At 35.8% G+C, this 19,315-nt stretch overlaps 1 protein-coding gene across 1 annotated transcript in view; it reads right to left on the bottom strand.

The window, feature by feature from the left end:
• The window catches only part of ptprt (protein tyrosine phosphatase receptor type T), a gene marked incomplete at its 5' end in the record, with an annotated part of 249,208 nt that overhangs the window by 15,225 nt on the left and 214,668 nt on the right, over positions 1 to 19,315 (bottom strand). Inside the window, 7 exons of the mRNA XM_081380101.1 lie at positions 1,609 to 1,744; positions 5,741 to 5,895; positions 8,030 to 8,146; positions 9,059 to 9,156; positions 10,888 to 10,924; positions 12,453 to 12,538; positions 18,471 to 18,558. Coding sequence (XP_081236227.1) covers positions 1,609 to 1,744; positions 5,741 to 5,895; positions 8,030 to 8,146; positions 9,059 to 9,156; positions 10,888 to 10,924; positions 12,453 to 12,538; positions 18,471 to 18,558 — 717 coding nt within the window. The remainder of the gene's footprint in view (positions 1 to 1,608; positions 1,745 to 5,740; positions 5,896 to 8,029; positions 8,147 to 9,058; positions 9,157 to 10,887; positions 10,925 to 12,452; positions 12,539 to 18,470; positions 18,559 to 19,315) is intronic.

Genomic DNA, 19,315 nt, shown 5'->3' with positions numbered 1-19,315 from the left:
TAGCTCAACAATGCCTCCGGCTTAAAGGTTTGAATGCTAATGTAGGCCTTTGATCCACGCTAAGCTACAGTCAAGCTGAGCTGACCTCTCGTACCTATTACTCCATAACCTGGTGAGCACTTCTGCAGAGGTCTGAGGACAAAAGACGAGGAAAAAGCCTTTTAAAAGATTAATTGCAGTGTGTTGTGTCTGTGGAGGATTATCTTTGAATGGAGCTGCAGGCTGACACAAAGTGCCTCCCAGAAGCCATTATCACCGCCACTGTGTTTAGTGTTAGCCCTTTAAAAGCATGCTGTCCTCACAGCAAAAACCTGTAATATCTGAATAGAGCAAATAAAACAGCACGTTGATTTGATGTAGTATGTGATTTAGTCATTTATTATTATAAATGATTTATAATAATAGTACATTTTATATTCATAAAAGTAATCAAATGTATCCAAAATGTTATATTATTTATAATAATAGTCATTTGTTATTATACATAGGCTAATAATAATTAGAATAATTGTCCTAAATAATAATTTGTACAACAGTATGAAGGTTTTTCATGTCAAATGCTTGAAAATCAAGGCTTAAAGAGTTTTTAAACAGTTAACACTAGTGTCAAAATGTGAAAAGTAAATTAATTAGTAAATAAATGTATTCATTTATACTTATACAGTGTATAATTATTGCTTTGTTGCATTTTAAAACAGTGCAATACTAATTTTCATCCACCACTAGGGGGCATGAATTTAAATTCCAGTATTCAGTAAATTCTGCCTGTCATGGTCAAGCCAATTTCATGTTCAGGCTGTTTTGATGTTATAGTGTGTGGATTAATGTAGGGAAAAGAAAGGTTATCTAAGTTTTAAGTTGAAAATAGATGGCTTCAATATCATCTTCACAGACTGGAGAGCTTAATAAAAGGCTATGCGAGTAAGCGAGTGAGGTTGTTGAAAGTAACACATTAAGTAACACTTTTTTTTTTTTTTTAAACAAGTACCACAAGTTTCTTTGTTTTCCCATTTACTGATTGGCAGCTCTCCTGTCCTCATGTTGAGAGAAATCAGGAGTAAGTGCAGAGGCGTTGTGCGAGCTGTGTGAACATGAGGATTATTGTAGTTCTGGACTAAATGTGAGCAGGCATTCACTCATCTCACTCAAACTGAATAAAAACAGTGACATGCAAACTGAGAATATTACACAAACCTGCAATAATTAAATATGTTAACTTACAAAAATATACTTTATGTATTTAATCTCACTTTATTGTCCAATGTGTTTGCTGCTGACTTTTTAAAAAGTAATTTTAAAAACGTAATTAGTTACTTTATTTGGGAGTAACACAATATTGTAACACATTACTTTTAAAAGTAACTTTCCCCAACACTGGTGACTGAAAAGTACAATAGTGACACAGGATAGTAAATGACTGCATTAGTGAGACTGAGACAAGTTTAGTGAGTGAATAATTAAGAAAGTGAACGAATTATTAATTTGAACAATGAGTGAGTATCTAAGCATCTAAGCACAATCTGGTTGCCTGAACGACAAACTCTGCGGTGAGGTTGTACAGGGTCATGTAAGATACATGGTGTTGTTCAGGGCTGTAGGGCTGCTCACCTCAGTCTGGACCATGTTGACTCTCTGTGAGCGCAGCTCTCTGATGCAGTTGAAGATGTCCACTACACCCTCACTCTCTGCCATGTCCAACATAATGTCCACTGCAATGAAACAGCCTGTTCTTCCAGCACCAGCACTGCGGAAATTACAGAAGGATGAGTTTCTCTGCATGATAACCTTCCACCAGCTCCATGTCTGATGGTAGACTACACTGTGATGGAGAGGACAGATCTAAATGCTCATTTTAAAATCTGAAATGAAAAGACAACTTAATAAATGTATATTAAATTATATAAACTTATATAAAATTAATTTATATTAAGACAATATTAATAAATAACTCATTCATTAATTTAACAATTCATTCGTTGTTATTATTATAAATAATGCATTTGGTTTGATGTCATGGTGGAGACTTTCCATTGAATACTGTGGTTTTATTTCCTATCAATGAAAATTTCCACAAAAATATTGAGCAGCACAACTGTGTTTATCATTAATAATAATAAGAAATGTTTCTTGAGCAGCAAATCAGCATATTAGAATGATTTCTGAAGGATCATGTGACACTGAAGACTGGAGTAATGATGCTGAGAATTCAGCTTTGCATCACAGGAATAAATTACATTTTAAAATATATTACAGCAAAAACCAGTTCATTTAAATAATATTATAAGTAATAATATTTCACAGTATTACTATTTTTACGGTATTTTTGATTAAATAAATGCAGCTTTGGTGAGATTAAGAGACTACTTATATATATATATACACTATATACACACACATTGCTCAAAAGTATGGGATCAGTAAGATATTTTTTCATAGAAAATAATACTTTTATTCAGCAAGGTCATTGATTTTTATCATTGATTAAAAGTGACACAAAGACATTATAATGTTATACCTAACCTATACCTATATTTAGCTTTTTTTTTCATAATGGCATGTGTATTTATAAGCATTCTTCTCGCAGGAACTGCTGGTCTCCACAATCTACGCAATTTAAGATTTTACTATGCTTCTGGGGACATTCGGTCCTCACAACATGTATAAAACCTGACCCACACACACAACACATTCATAAGGCGGAGATTTCTGCTAGGATCCAAATGTTAGGTGTTATGAAAACAAGGTTCTGGCAGACCAAGATGCTTGTGTGTGAGAGAGAGCATTTGGACAGAAGATGTGCTATCAGTCACTCCAAAACGGCTCTCACACACACACACACACACACTCACACAAATACAGAGCAGCTCCACGGTGCCACAGATTGGCCGTCACTCACAGTGATTAATGGTGCGTGTGGTAAACAACTGACAGAAAGAAAGCAAGGGACGGAGAGGGAAAGAGACAGGGAGGATGTCCTTTACACCTCACATCTTCAGTCACTCATTCACTATTATTATCATCCCCGAATTGCCACAAGATACAAAGTGTTCATTAGTTCAATGTGGCAAAAAAAAAAAAAAAAAACACATTTCATCTTTACACAATCAATCTAAACTTAATATTTATTTGCTTATGTTCCTTTTTAAGGAATAATACCTAAAATGTTCTGTCATTTACTTTCTTCAGTGGAACACAAAAGGAGATGTTTAGTAGAATGTCTTGGCTGCTCTTTCACATACACGTTTAAGTAAATGACAGACACTATCAAGAAGCAAAAATGACAACAGAACTTCATTAAAACAGTAGTCCATATCACTCATAAGGCTTTAGAAGTCATATGATAGGTTCTTGTTACAGTCCAAAATGTAACATTATTCACTGGGAATCTTCCCCTCTGTAAATCTTACATTTTAAATGCACTTTCGTCGAGTAGAGTTAAATATGGCACATGAGTTTGTTAGGTCAGGTTTATTACAGTGACCAACATTATTGGTTCTCAAAATACCTCATTATTGACATCAAACCTGTTGTGAGCAGCCAAGACATTCTGCTAAAACTCCTTTAGTGTTCCTCAGAAGTAAAGACTGTTTGTAACGTTCTGAAAAACTTGCTTGAATCAAAATCTTAATCTCTGCACCAGGAGCACTTGACACTTGAGCTAATCTGTTCTGGAAGTTTCTTCGTCACATCTGCTTCGTCTCCCGCATTGCGAGGCCGACTGCAAATTTACACTGCCACTTCACAGTCTCCTGCTGTCACCTTTCATTCCCAAACCTTCTTCCCAAACGGCTCCCAATTACTCCCCACAATTGCGTTTCTATCTATCCATGCATCCATGTTGCGGACAGATTAATGGGTGAGTGTCTCCATGTGCCGAAACATCCAACATTTGTGAATGTGTCAGCTCATGAATATGTGTGAAAATCATCGTTTCTCTTGTAACTCCCTGGGTTCTTTTCCTGTTACATGTAAAATTAGTTATAATAAATATTTTATTTTAATTATGGGCGCCTTTCAAGACACTCAAGGACACCTTACAAATAATAAGATAGATGAACAATGAATAGAAAAAGAAACGAATACAAAAAAGCTATATCAAACAAGCTATTCTCTGTCAGATGAGCATGTACCTGTCGAGCAACAATTTTTACCAATAATTTAGAAAGAAAACGTAAATTAGAAATGGGTCGAAAATGTTCTGGGTAATTATGATCCGCACCAGGTTTCTTAAGTTTGGGAGTTATAGCTGCTACTTTAAGGGATGAAGGAATAATACCAGTATTAAGGGAAGAATGTATGATTTGAGTTATTCCAGATAGGAATAGGATCAATAGGACTGCTCTTCTGGACTGCCAAACATTTGAGATCAAATAAATGTGTTTCATTAAATACAGTTAATGAAATCAATTAATTTACCTAATTTCACATTAAAACAGTTCCACTTTGTTCTGATCTTTTATAAAATAGCAGCAGTATCTGTGTCCAACACAAACACAACAATCCTGTACTCATACTCTCCTTTATCAGTAAATGATGGAGAACACCTTCTGAAGGGCAATGTTTGTCAGGCTCTATTTAACATCATGGAAGCTTAACACAAATAAAATATCATCTACCAGAAAATTAAAACACTTGTGGGTGGCAATGTTATTTTTATATAATTTATATACTATTACAATACTTATTATATTATATCATATTTTGAATTACTTTTGTTTTTAATATTTTCATTTTAGTTTAAGTTTTAGGAAACGTGCTATGTGCTTTTTCATTTTTATTAGTTTGTTTTCATTTATATTTCTTTCTTGCTTTAATTCATTTTTAATTTTTTGAGATTTACTAAGTTTAGTACTTAAATTTACACTTAAACAAGACATTTGATTTTGGTTACTGTCTTTTTTTAGGTGTCTGTGTTACAGTATAATTATACATTAAGTACTGAGTAATAGTAATTATCTACACTAACTATAGGGTTAGAAATAGGTTTTGGTTTAGGGCTAATCACATGCAACTATGCATAATTTATAGTTATTACTACAGTAACTACATGTACCGTGGAATAGCGACACTGTAAAAAATAGAGTGTTACATTTATTTCAAATAATTAAAATGGTTTTTAATAATTTTACCCTAGCAACTGCATAGCCTTAATCAGCAAGTTTAATTCTAAATTTTTTTGCAAATTTAATATATATATATATATATGAAGAGTTCAGATGCAAAAACCTCTAAGTGCCATCTGAAATTTTCTTCTAGAATGATCATTTTTATGAAGCTCGTATATATTTATGTTCTGTAATTTCACTTACATGGCAATGAAAATTACCTATGAATTACCATTTAAGTGAAATTACTGAACTTAAATAAACAAGCTTGATACAATTTTTTGCATCTGAACTCTTCACACACACATATATATATATATATATATTTTTTATATATATATAATTATTTATTATATGTAATGAAATCCATAATAAAAATTACAGTTTATGACATCACCTTGAAGATCAGCCTAAACAAACCTAACTCATTTAAAATTATAACTGGATATTTGTAGCAGCCACTGAAAGGCCTCAGAGTGTATGTCTAATTGAAATAATCAATGGATTTCTTGTTGTACATTCATAATCACACTGTTAGCCCAACCTTACACCATACTTTGAACTTACAGTAAATGTAAGAAAAGTGACAAAGGGACAAAAGAATTAAATAAATAAAAATCAAGATAAGAGCACACCTGCAGTGCACAGCGATGGGCCCTGCGTCTGGAGGATTGAGGAACTTGACCTGGCGGATGAAGCCCAGCAGGCCTGTGGCGTAGCAGGGAACGCCGTGATCGGGCCAGCTGGTGAAATGGAACTGCCGGATTTCCCGGATCTCATGGTGACCCTTCTGCAAACAAGAGCATGTGGTGAGCTTAATATCTACAGGTGTCATCAACTGAAGGTAACAGGTATGTGATTATGGTGGAAGATGGGTAAGATTACGACACCCAATAAGTGCATGTCAATAAAAATGTGGTATATTTTGCAGTGTATCTAGTAAATACCAAGCAAGGCTTAACAATATGGAATAAAAAAATTATATATATATATATATATATATATATATATATATATATATATATATATATATATATGTATATATATATATATATATATATATATATATATATATATATATATATATATATAAATAAATAAACAAAAATAAATAAATAAATACAATTTCAAAAATTAAATAAATGTATTAAAATAAATTTATTGTTGAGCCCTCTTATAATTAAGGTATCATGACGTCAATATGACACTGTAACTTAGTTCCCCCAAATGAGTGTAGACAATGCGCTGAAAAGTCAGTCAGGGCCTCATGGTCAGTGTTTGAACCACAGCACAACAGTACACATGTGGTTCGATCTGTGCGAGCGCTGAGGCTTTTCCACACACAGTGTTGTGTTACAGTAGAAACCTTTTCCCATTACTTCCTTACTAGCACTTAATGCTCTGATAAGCTTTTAATTATAATTTGGGTTTGAGAGCTGCATAATCCATGCCTGGAGGTGCTGATACCACCAAGCGAGGACCCATGTAGCCGTTAAATGCAGCTTGTGTGCATTAGTGTGTGTGTCTGGAGAGTCGTAACTGAGCTGCTATAGATGACAAGAAGTACTGAAAGCTGAAAAAAAAGAGAAGACGCTCTAATGTCCAACACTTGGGGATGAAATGCATACCTAGACACACAAGGACACTCAAGAATGAGTTAACGTTATTTTTTCCTACCCAAATAAATGAATTAATACAAATAAATAATATTTCACTTCAAGAAAATTATAAAAATGTTATTAACCGTCATTAAAATAATGACACAATGCAAAAAAAAACGTAATGCAAGTTACAATTTATATAATATAATATACGTATAAATACACTTAAAAAGGTCTATACATATAAAATACACATAAATCCTTAAAAAAATAAAATAATAGCAATGTGATCCAGACATGTTTTCGTTAGATTTAAGGAGAAATTTCGAGGGAGAACAATTTTCTGTGGAGAAATATCTGAGAATCAAGGATTTAAGCAAAAGTCCCCATTTGATATCCAGAAAACATCTCTAGTCATTTTCTGCTCACACTCATTATGAAGCACAACTATGTGCTGAGAGGAGGATGTACCCTAACAACTCTCTTTCAAAGTTGAGGAAGCGTTTGAGAGGCAGCAGCCTCGTGAGACAGATGGATTGAGTGATTTAAGAAAGTTGCTGATGACATGCTGTTCCATACCGCGTTCTCCCCCTCAAAAACGACTCTCAGACACTAATTTCACCCACTATCAAAGCTTCCCTACATCTGTTCTGTTTGGATTACAACATTCAACAACAAAACTCTACCGTTCCTAAGAGCTTTCTTTGCGATTTACTTTCATTGCAAAATATTGTCTGTTGGCTTTTGTTGAGATCTTGTAAAGTTTGTTTGTTAAAACATCATGGTTAGGTTTTTTTTTCTTTAATTTATGCAGATCTGACATCAAGCTGTTCCTGTATAATAATAACAATAAAAGTGATTGAGTGAGAGATGCATTATGAGCTTAAACACAAGCTGATGGTTCATATGGTATGGATGAACATAAGTCTGGATGAGGAGATGCAAGCAGAGAGTGCTGAAAAGTTTTTATTTCTGAATGTACTTGCGAAACAAAACGCACGAGTTTTCATATTTTGAATCAAGTTGATTTTTCCTATCCCATTGGCAGTTTTAATAATAAAAAAAGATTATATATATATATATAAAATTCTAACATTTTCTTTTTAAATATTCTATTTTGTTCTCTTCTATAAAACTGCATTACATTACATACAGGCACTATATTATCAAACAGTCTCCCTAGAATTTCCATTTTGCAAAATTCCATTTTGGAAGCATTTGCTTAAAATAAACTGAGAACACCTGAGCAATGAAAGAGCAACCTCTGAGCAAATTGAGAGACATTTCTTTTGTATGGAGTACAGATGGAGGATGGGTTTTTACCTTCTGAACAGTAAAAGTCCTGATCACATATTCTGCAAGAGGCTCCGTTTCGATCAGCGTCACTTTGATGTCTCCGTACACCTCGGTCTCGTCAGGCCAATACCGCACACATTTCACCTTTACGGACACATAGACACCCACATGTACACATTATAACACAACACCTGCATCTTAATTTGTTTCGGTATTACACTATTTTACAGCAAGGTCTAAGTCAAGTCGGCATTTGCAGAAACAAGTCCCTGATGACATTTGAAAACACAGAGAGGTGTAATTGGCCACCTGTCAGAGAGGATGTTATCTCTGAATGAATAACCCCTGTGGTCCGAGTTCACTGGAGCCAATCATTGAACACCGCTCAATTATACTCATTGTGACATCAAATGGCTCTCGTTGGGGATATTGTGAGGACATGTGCACCTAATTGTGCTCCATTTTAGGATGTCCTCCAAAATGCTTGACTCACTCGTTTAAAGTTCCCCTTGTATATACAGAAACATCCTTCTATACGATTTCCGCTTGCATTTACAATAATTGGTAGATCATTCACACAAACTACACTGTAAAAAAATATATGATCAGTAAGTTATGACAACATATGTTTTTACATTGCTTTAACAATTTTTTTTTGTCATTTCATGTAATTTACGTTGAAATGACTTAAACAAAAAAGTTGATTGTACTTAAAAATTCAAGGCAGCAACCTTTTTTTGTTTTCCGTTTAAATATGCTATACTTTGTGGGATGGAACCCACAACTTTGACATTGATTGCTATGCTTTATTATTTATGATACAGAAACATTTTGCACGTTTGCATTGATTACTTGCTAGATGCTACTTCTAAATTACATTGCGCAAACATGCACCTACCTCACAGATTTATATTTGCGTGTTGTATTAAATGTCGACACACTCAGTTTAACTGCTAGACTGTAGTTAAATGTGTAGCAATTGGAGGAGCGCTTTGTAAATAACATTCTTAATCCTGTGATATTTATTAAGGAAAGAGATAATTACAAGAACCCTACCCTGCCCACTTCCACCAGGTTGGTTACCATGACGATACTGGCAGAATTCTCTTGCCAAATCATCCTCCAGAAATCCCTCACGGTCTCCTGCATGGGGCCTACAAGAGAGGTGGAGGGACAAATTTAGAAGCAAACCACCACCAAGATCACGCAACACTCACAAATCAACTAGAAATAAGATGCAATGTTTCTTTATGGATTCACAAACATTCCCTGAGGGAAACAGTAGTTCATGCTAGTATATCCTGGGTTGATCTTTCTGGTGACCAATACAGTTGAAGTTAATTAAGCAGCATGGTGGAATACAGCACACTAACAGTGAAAGCTACTTCAAAGCTAATCTAGTTAGTAATTTGCATTTTTACAGTTGTACTATAAAATCTAATTAATTTTAATAACTAATTTTTTTTTTTTTTTTTTTTTTGCAGATGCACTAACTCCAGTTAAACTATACTTAAACTAGTAAGCTACACTGACAAACACTACCTACTCTGATACTATTAAAGTGGGCAATATCTTTTTAAATATGAAATATTAAAAAACAGATGACAAAAGGATCTCAATTAGGGTGACATTTTACTTAATTTACAAATATTTTACACTAAATACAACTAATAGAAGCAGAGTAAGCATTCAAAACCCAACATAATAGCTGCGTCCCAATTCAGAGGCTGCATCCTTCGAAGGCCGATTGCGTCACTGCGGCTCGGCGAAGGCTGTCCCAATTCAATGGTTCCTTCAAATGCGTCCTTTGTTTCCAGTGCGTTGTAGGATAACACAGATGGATCCTTCGCGGCCTTGCCTAACCCAAAATTCATTGTGCGCCAGAGACGACAGGATGTTTTTGAGAGAAATTGCCAAATTACACTTTTAAACGCAAGTATTGGGTTTCAGCTTACTCAAATATTGACTCATATCTTACTAAGATGAGATTATATATAATTTATACTCTATTATATACAAATGGACCATGGTGAACATATTTTGACAGTTTGAACCCTGTTTTGTTTTCAGACAGTTTAATATAACTTTCAAAAAAGTCCAGTACAAACGTTACTGCCACTCATCAGTGACAGCGTCACAGTTGCTAGGCCACAAGAACAATTCTCCATAGGCTAAACCGTCCCATTTAACAACGCTGAGTCCGACCTTCATGGCCCTCGAAGGATACAGCCTCTGAATTGGGACACAGCTATAGTCTTTTAAATGGGTCATGAGACATCAAATGTGCCTTGATCTTTTGACAAATAAGATGTCTTTGTACCAATTCAAACATCCTCCTCATTATAAACAAAGTTTATTTAATCAAGCTCTAAAAACGTCTTGTTTTGATATTTGGGGATCTGTGACATCACACGGGCAAATTAATTTGCATTTGACTGTCATCAGGGAAAGACATTGACAAATCCATTCATCAATCATACATCATTGCAACATAGGTCCCACCCACTGTTATTCAGTCGCTTAATGGCTGACATTTGCCTCCACTGGATGTGAGCGTTGTGTCGCGTCACGTCAAAAGAAAATAAAAAACATTATAATCACTGACGCTGTCTACAATGGATACAGTATACAGATGCGCGTTCAGTTTCTAAAATACCCCATGCACTTGAGTCTGTCGACAGCAGGACAAATGGAAGAGTGAAAGAACGTTCATTCTGACGTGTCTATTTTAAACAGCTCGTTCGCATCTCTGTACAGACTGTTGGAAATAAGTGAATGCTTTAATCTAGGATGTTCTAATTAATCATATTTTTACTTTGGATTTATCAACATAGATTTGCAGATTGCGTTCATGTCAGAAGAGTTCTCTTGGTTTTGTTAATTACCTTGTGTGGCTATGTAGTGCCTTGGTCTGTGGTAGCCCTGGGAAACAAAATGAAAAAGGAAGAAGAAAATTATTCAAATGAAACTAATTTCTCTACCTGCTCAAACCACATGCTACAATGAACTTGCATAAAGACTTTGTTTGAATCCAATTCAGCACTCAATGAGACATTATAATTTCACCTTTCTGATGCCTTGGGTTCATTAGCATTTTAACCACTGTGAAACAAATTGGCAACCAATGTAGCTTTGCTCCTGTCAAGCTTTTAAAGCATCGCTGCAGTTTACGACTGGGTCTGTGGTACGACGGAGAACATAATTGTTTTATTATCAGGAATAAGATTGGGTGGCCTGATTATAGCTGCTGTGGGGCGAGAAGCCTCGCTCTGAAGCATATCTGCACGTTTACTCTCCATTTTGTAATGATCACAATCATATCGACTGTGTCTTTATGGTGTTTAGATCAAGTTAGTGGATTTAGAGGAGCCAGGGAAGCACTTTCATTCGAGATGTCGCTAGCTGTGGACATGGAGCGTAGAGTCATTTGCAGCAACTCAGAAGAGCGTTTAAGCGCAGAAATCCACTGTATCTTTTATTTGTTGTAAGTGAGGCTCTCGGAAGCGTAACACATAAATGATGCATTAATCTATTAAGCCCTTTTTTGACAGCAAAGACTGAAGTTGTTCTGGCATTTTAAGGTGGTTACGCAAGACACATTTTAAAGGTCATTAATACTATATTCAAACTTGAAGATCATTATTTCTTTATCAGCATATACTAAGCTCGTTTGATGTTTAAGTCAACTTATACATATACAAGAAACAAACATATACTGTACCAGAAATCTGGATATATGAATATACAACACCATTCAAAAGTTTGGGGTTGGTGAGATTTTATATTTTTGAAAGTATCTTATGCTCACATAGTAAAAAACACCGTAAATAACAGTAATATTGTGAAATATTTTTTACAATTTAAAATAACTTTTCTATTTTAATTTGAATTTTAAAATGTCATTTATTCGTGTGATGGCAAATCTGAATTTTCAGCATCATTACTCCAGTCTTCAGTGTCAATCATTCTAATATGCTGAAATGAAGAAACATTTCTGATTATTATCAATGTTGAAAACAGTTGTGCTGCTTAATATTTTTGTGGAATCCATCATCATTTTTTTAAGGATTCTTTGATAAGTAGAAAGGATACATGCAATTTGAGCAAATTTTGACATTATTTGAAGCTCAGAAAACGAACAGTTATGTCTGGGTGAACGTGATTTCACCAAGTACAACATGCTCCTTGATCAACATCTTTTTTAATCCTGGAACAACACTACTATCAACCAATCAGATTTGAGGGACAAGTTTACAGTTTATGTCAGGTTTAGGCTTGCAGCTAGGTGCTCATACATAACCTATCATTTCCCTCTGATTATAGGTTTAGGGCTTACATTTTCAGACAGGAATGTTGTTCTAGGATCAACAAAAATTGTTGATTCAGGAATATGTCTTGGCAAAATCATGGTGACCGTCATGTATGCTGAATGCAAATGTGTCATACTCACGTCTATATAGTTGGCGTTTATGTAGTCAGAGTGGGGGTCTCCCTCCAGCAGTTGCAGTCTGACACGAGTGTGATCGTCTGTGGGGTCAAATATTCACAGAAGAGCCGGTCTAAAGTTACACATACACTTTAAAGGGGAGCTACACACACATGAGCGGTCCAAGAACCACAACTCTTGTATTCACAATGTCATTTACCCATGGCGTTTTTGTTTTCCTTCAGGGTCAATCCAAACAAGGATTGTCAATTTGAGTATACCACTTTAATATAAGGCACAGTATGAGATCTATGCCAGCAATCCATTTCAACAAAAGACAACCCGTTTAATGTGATTTACCAACGGGACCAATGAATTGTTTTTTTTTTTTAAAAGACCTGCAAACCACAGCATCTTCTTTTTTATATATTTTAAAGCACTAGTTTCTAAGCAACTCAAGTCTGGGTGCCCCAAGTTCAGCATTGCACTCTGAATTGAAATTGAGGATCAGACAATTTTCCCCATGTACAGTTGGTCAATGATGTAATTGATTTAATTAATCCAGCACCGCCAATCTTCATCTCGTCTTCGCTATAAACACTTGACCTGCTCATGTTTAGTGCGGGTACCGTGCCTTTCCACCCTTGAAAGGTGAAGCTGCATGTCTTGGCAATTACGACGACACTTCTGGAAAAGTGGAAGAGGGTGGAAACGGAAAGAGAGGAGGGGTAAAGGAAAGGTCTGACACTAGCTCCGCAAACCCGTGTGGCGTTCTGCTTTGATCACATGGAGAATGCAAATGTGCTGTTGAGGCATGTCTACTCCAAGCCAACGGATGTTCTCTGATGGCAGGCAGCTCCACAGAATCCCTCCAGATTTCTCTCCGTCTTTCAGTTTATTTCATTCCAAGGAGAAGTAGGCCCGTGTCTAGAGCTGTAAGCGGGTCGTGAAGGTTGTTTACTTTCAGACAGCCCCTCCTTCCTGTCCAAACCTGCTGCGTTTCTTATTCTATCTGCTCAAAATTCACAGGCTTATATTTTTTAACTTCACACTTTCTTTATGTGCTCCTCCTCTCTCGCTCGCCTCACAAACATCTCAGCTGTCTCTCATGGGTGCTTTGGTCTGCCTGCTGACCTCTCTGCTCCCCGAAAGGGAACATGCGTGAAGGAAGCAGAAAAGAAGGAAATTGAGGGATGCGGAAAGAGAGCGAGATGGGGCTAATTAGACGCCACCGAGTCAGTTGTCATAACAGCGAGCGCTCGGCAGGGTTCTTCTCCGCAGTGAGGGGCCAGACACAAAGCTCTAATTGGGAGAGAATGTCCAGACTACAGACGAGTGCTGTGATGCATGGGTACAGTAGCTCTGAGTCAGCCCTGCTAAACTATCCAGATGTCTGGATGATCACCTACGTTACAGTGACGTATGATGATGAGTAGGGTTGCGTCAAAGTTTGAACTTTGTACAGTACTCTGTGATTTTTGTACAACCTGGTACTTTTGTTTGTTTAAAAGAACCGCCCCAAAAATGTCAGCAGTCTCTTAATCAGCGCGTCCTCTCTGCTGCTCTTATATATAACCTCAGTGTGTGAGTGCATTATACACCTAAACAGCCTATTAAATCCCCGCTTGGCAGAAAAGAGTGTCAAATGGGCCAAGTGCTGTCGCACACACCTCGTGGCGTGAGAGCGAGGCACTCTAATCCAGTTTAATCCATTTCCATCCGCTCTGGGATAAGACGCTCTGCTCATGAAGTCTACCTGAGAGGGTTTAAGAAAGTAGCAGAAGTGTTTATGCGAACGCTTGAGCTTTGAGAGCTTGGTGTTAGGACAAGTGTCATCCTAATCTGAAAGAGATTCATTTCGGATGGTTAATTTGCACCAATGGCAACAAAAAGGATATATTTCCCCACATACACAGGACTTATTATTAAAGAAATTAATTTCCATCTGTTATTCGCACCATTTCGAAACCTCAGATTGTAATGAAGTGATCATATTGGTTTATATAACTAGCTAAAGGAAAGAAACATCACAAATGAGATCCATTTAAAATCTCAATTTGTTTCTCCTAGACAATAATGAGATTAAATGGAGCTCAAATAGAGCCTCTTGCTGACCTTTTTCACTTTTGGAATGTTTTACTGAGAGAAAGACCCAATCTCACATATATAATCTCTTTAATATCTCAAATGCTTCTCAGGTTTTTCTCTTAAGGAAAAGGCAATTACAAGGCAGAGATTTGTTGATGGGCTGATGAAAAGTTGATACTTTTGATACTGAGCTATGAAAGAGCAACCTCTAAATATTGATGATGCCTAAATCGATTAATCCTAATAATGTAAATAAGGTATGCATCTGACTTGGTGTTTATTCTTGGTTAAGAGCATTAATCGATGACGATAAACAAACAAACAAAACCAAGGGCATAATACACTACACTACACGGCTCATGTGAATGCTAATACTCTTGCTTTGGTCAATACATCAGAGGAGGTTTTTTTTTTTTTTACCAGAAAGACTTCAAGGGAACATGATGATTCTGGCAGCACTACGTGAAGGGAATAAATGTCAGAATTTTAGGGAGCTCAGAGAGAAGAAATGAAAAGGTGTCTTCATCCAGACACATGGATCCACACATGCACAGCACTTAAAAGAGCAAGACACGCTCTCTTCTGTGTTTGGACTAATGAAGACGAACAACCTGGACATTTATTATTCAGCAGGTGCCTTACCTTGCATATTTTAACCTCAGATCCACAAAGGAAATTATACTAACTGTTTAAAATGAATGACAGTTTGTATAATGAGCCAATGTGTGCTGGTTATCCGTTGGGGTTTCATCCCTCTTCATGGGATGATTGTGTGATGTTAGTGTTAGCTACATGAATTGCATCACGTGAGAGTTTTTTTCTGTAAAAGAACCGAATTTAGCTCATACTATGACATAAAGAACCATTTCTTCTGCATTACAAGTACAGCTAACAAATCAGGTAACAGCAAAATGATGCAGCCAGAAATAAAGATGATGTCATCATGTGCTCACCCCTCATGTTGTTCCAAACCTATGACGTCTGCGGGACACAACAAAAAGATCTTTTGAAGAACGCTGTTCCAAACAACATTGGATCCATTGACTTTCACTGTAATAACACTGATGCATTTTTCAAAATATTCTTTTTTGAAGTTGACAGGTTTTGAATGACATGAAGGTAAGTAAATGATGACAGAACATAAATTTTTGGGTGCACTATCCCTTTAACTACCCCCCCCCCCCCATTTCATTTCAGCAGTGCATGTATGGTTTGTTGATAAGGCATTGTGACAAACCTTAGCAAAAAAGATGTTTATTTTTGTGTGTGCTATAGTATACTTTTTTTCAACTAAAAATAAGAAAGTATACTTTCACTCTACTTTTTATGTACTTATCAGAAATATACTTACAATTATACTTAAGTATACTTGAAATATACTGACAGAAAAGTCTAAGTATATTTGGCCTATACTGTACTGAATCTTTTGATTAAAAGTATAATTAACCATTTTAAGTACACCTGGCTTGTAGTTGTGTTTACTCTATTGATTGAATAGCCTACATAATACTTTTTCCCACATATTTTTACATTCTGTCTTATAAACAATCATGTTTTGGCATCCAATACAATAGATTTGTTTAGAAATATACTAAAGAGTGGTCCAATTTAGTCCCAAATGGTAAACTTACAAGTATACTTCTAGTACATTGAGATTAGTATACTTACTCCATAAAGTATACTTAAATATACTTGAACTTGAAGTATACTTATTTTTTGTAAGGAAACTTGTCACAGCAGCCACTGTACCTACATTTCTACAGATAAAGTATTGATTAAAAATCGGTCCATGTAATATTTGCATGTATTTCACTCATGAGAATATTTATGAAGTTAGTATAGCAACAGGTTTAGGGCCAGGCTCTATTTGCTATTTGTTTTCCTTTACAAAAAATAATGTTGTCTTGGCAACTAACTGAAATAACTACTAAAATTACTATAACTGAAACAAACATTAAAGCAATATAGAAAAATATTATATAAAAAAAAAACTAATAAAAATGACAAAAGCACATAACAAAATTACTCAAACTTATGAAAACTAAAACTATAAAAAAGTCTAAATATTAAAACATTATATAACACTTTAATACTCAATACTAAAATAACTCTTAATGGAACAGACTGATGCCCATGCCTATTTTCTTCTGCTTTAAAGATCTGAGGTTTATCTCCCAGCGAATGATTAGAACTTCTTGAAATTCGACATTAAATTCATGAAATTCCTGTAAAATTCTTCAATTTCAACTTAGTACAGAGCTGCTATCTTGTTTGATATTTTTAGGTGCCGTTTTAACATTCCATTACCAAGCTCTCTCTGTTTCACTGTGTGTCGTGCACCATGATGTCATTGTCCTCAGCTTTGGGATCAGACCCTAGCTATGCTGTGACTCATCCGTTCCTTTACAAACCTGCTGCCAAAGCATTTACTGCAATCTCAGTCCAAACAGAGCTTGCGAAGGTGCTCAACAGCATGCATCTGTCAAACGCCCTGTGCCAAATTATAGTATGCTCACTGTCTGTACATACCTCCCTCCCGACCATAATGGACGAAATATAATAATGAGGAATCATTTGGAAAAGATACAAAAATCTCAGTGTACACAGGGAAGGAGAAATTGGTTTTGAAGGTGAGCAGGAGTAAATACGAGCCGTCGTTCCAAACCACCGTCCCCCCCTTCTCATTCTCAGATATGTAAATGTTTGCCAATAACAGTTTATTTTGGGTGTAGAGTCTCGTGAATTATAGATGACCATATGGGCTTGAATGGCTGACACTGCCTGCTGAAAAACACTGAAGGGATGAGCGAGACTGGACAGATGTCTCTAATTGAAACGGCTTTCCTCGTCTCCCATAAATTGTCAAAGTTAATCAAGCAATGCACGGCCAATTTTGTTTGTGGGTTAATTTTTTCTTGGCTCAGTTTGTAAGACATCGCTCCAATTTGGGGTGGTTAAACATGAATTCACATAATGAGATGCTTCACAAAACATCTTCCTCCTTTTGCTGGTTGACTTAAGACTTCTCAGTTACTTAGAAACCCATTTTCCAAGTCCAAATGCAATACAGTTTAATATTAAATGTAGTCACACATTAAAGCTAAAGTATGAAGCTATTATCATATATAGTAGGATGGGAACTATCTGCTTCAGAATATATATCATTTTCATATTTTGACCATTTTTTTGTGCTACTCTTTTAGTCAGTGTGAGGCATACTTATTTAACTATTAATGGGATGTTTTGTTAAACGCAATATATTATTTCAGGCTAAAGTCACAGTTACAAGCAAACCAACGCCCTAGGCACATGGTGTTAAATAAAGCCATCAACATTTTCACTATTTTTCCACAAAAATGATCCTTTGTGCTGATGAACAGCCTGATGGACAGTTTTCATTAGCAACTCGTATAATTAAGCAGGTTTAACTAATAGCAAATTCATCATAATACCCGCTGGCCATCAGCGACTGACAGGTTATTTCATTTAGCCCACTATTTCATCTCATTTTAAGAGCGCCGTGGCAGTGACAACTAAATGATGTAGAAGAAATATATGTCAACAACTAGATATTATTGAATGCTGCTACATTAACAAAATAATTACCAAAGTGTACCATGTTTTGAATACTTTTTTGTAAGAAGTGGTACAATATTGTGCAATACTGTGTTTTTTGGACATGATACTACCTTAAAGTGCTGTAAATGTTGTAAATGAAGATTCTAACAATTCAGTACCACACTATATATCAAAAGTGCCATGATATTACTTTCTGACATCCTTTCATAGTACTTTCCTTATTGTAAATATGATATATTAAAAACAGGGCTTCTCACAGAATATAGAAATAAATAGTCATTTGTGTGACCGAGGTGATGAGGTGAAAGAAGCCCAAAATTTGACATTTTAGAATTTTAGAACACTATTTAGAATCCTTGTTGTTTCAGTACTCACAAGCGATGATATTGCCGTAGCGATTCTTGTTGCGGTTCTCGTCCTTCTTGGCAGTTTCCCATGGGGCCGTTTGTCCCTCAGCCAGACCCTGGAATCAAATCAAAAATACTTTCAAATCCAAATGTTCATCCATTACAGAGACTGCGTACATACACAAATATAACTAAAAGACATATTAGAAGTTAAACTTTTCACACTTTGAGATGTTTTTCTGAAATAGCAGGTCAGGTTAGGTGACTATTTTTCCTTGATATCACTGAAAGACTCTTGAGTGTGGAAGAGTCTGGTAATTGTAGACTCATTATTTTGCCTTGGGGCAAAGACAAGACTCTGAAATTTCAGACAAGAGTGCTGAATGGTGGCCACTTAAAGCTGTAGTCCAATCTTCATCCTGTCCACCACACACACAAGACAAGCCATTTACTGTGACAGATCAAGAGAAACAACCGTGGTCTGGGTCTGCATTAAAGAAAGACTTCATGGACAAAGTGATTCAAAACAAGCACATTTTAAAGATGAATTTGAGGGTTGATGCCGCAGTTAACCGAAGGCCTGTGAAATAGCAGAAACAGAGATTCGGACGAAGATAAGAGTTCGTTCACAGAGCTCATGATGTGCTTATGTTTTTCACATTTAATTCATGGTAAAACAATATAAAAATTATGAGAATTCATCGGAAGGTTTCCATAATTGATCATGTTATTGACATGAGCTCACATACTGTCAGTCAAAGAACTCATTATAAATTCATTACCAGTTTGTATAAAAGCGAGTTTAACTAATAGCAAATTCATAATAATATAACATACAAGATATTTCATTTGGACCACTGTTTCATCTCATTT

This window comes from Scardinius erythrophthalmus, assembly GCF_964197995.2.
Source record: "Scardinius erythrophthalmus genome assembly, chromosome: 12".
Taxonomy (NCBI): domain Eukaryota; kingdom Metazoa; phylum Chordata; class Actinopteri; order Cypriniformes; family Leuciscidae; genus Scardinius; species Scardinius erythrophthalmus.
This window is presented reverse-complemented; position numbering and strand designations above follow the sequence as displayed.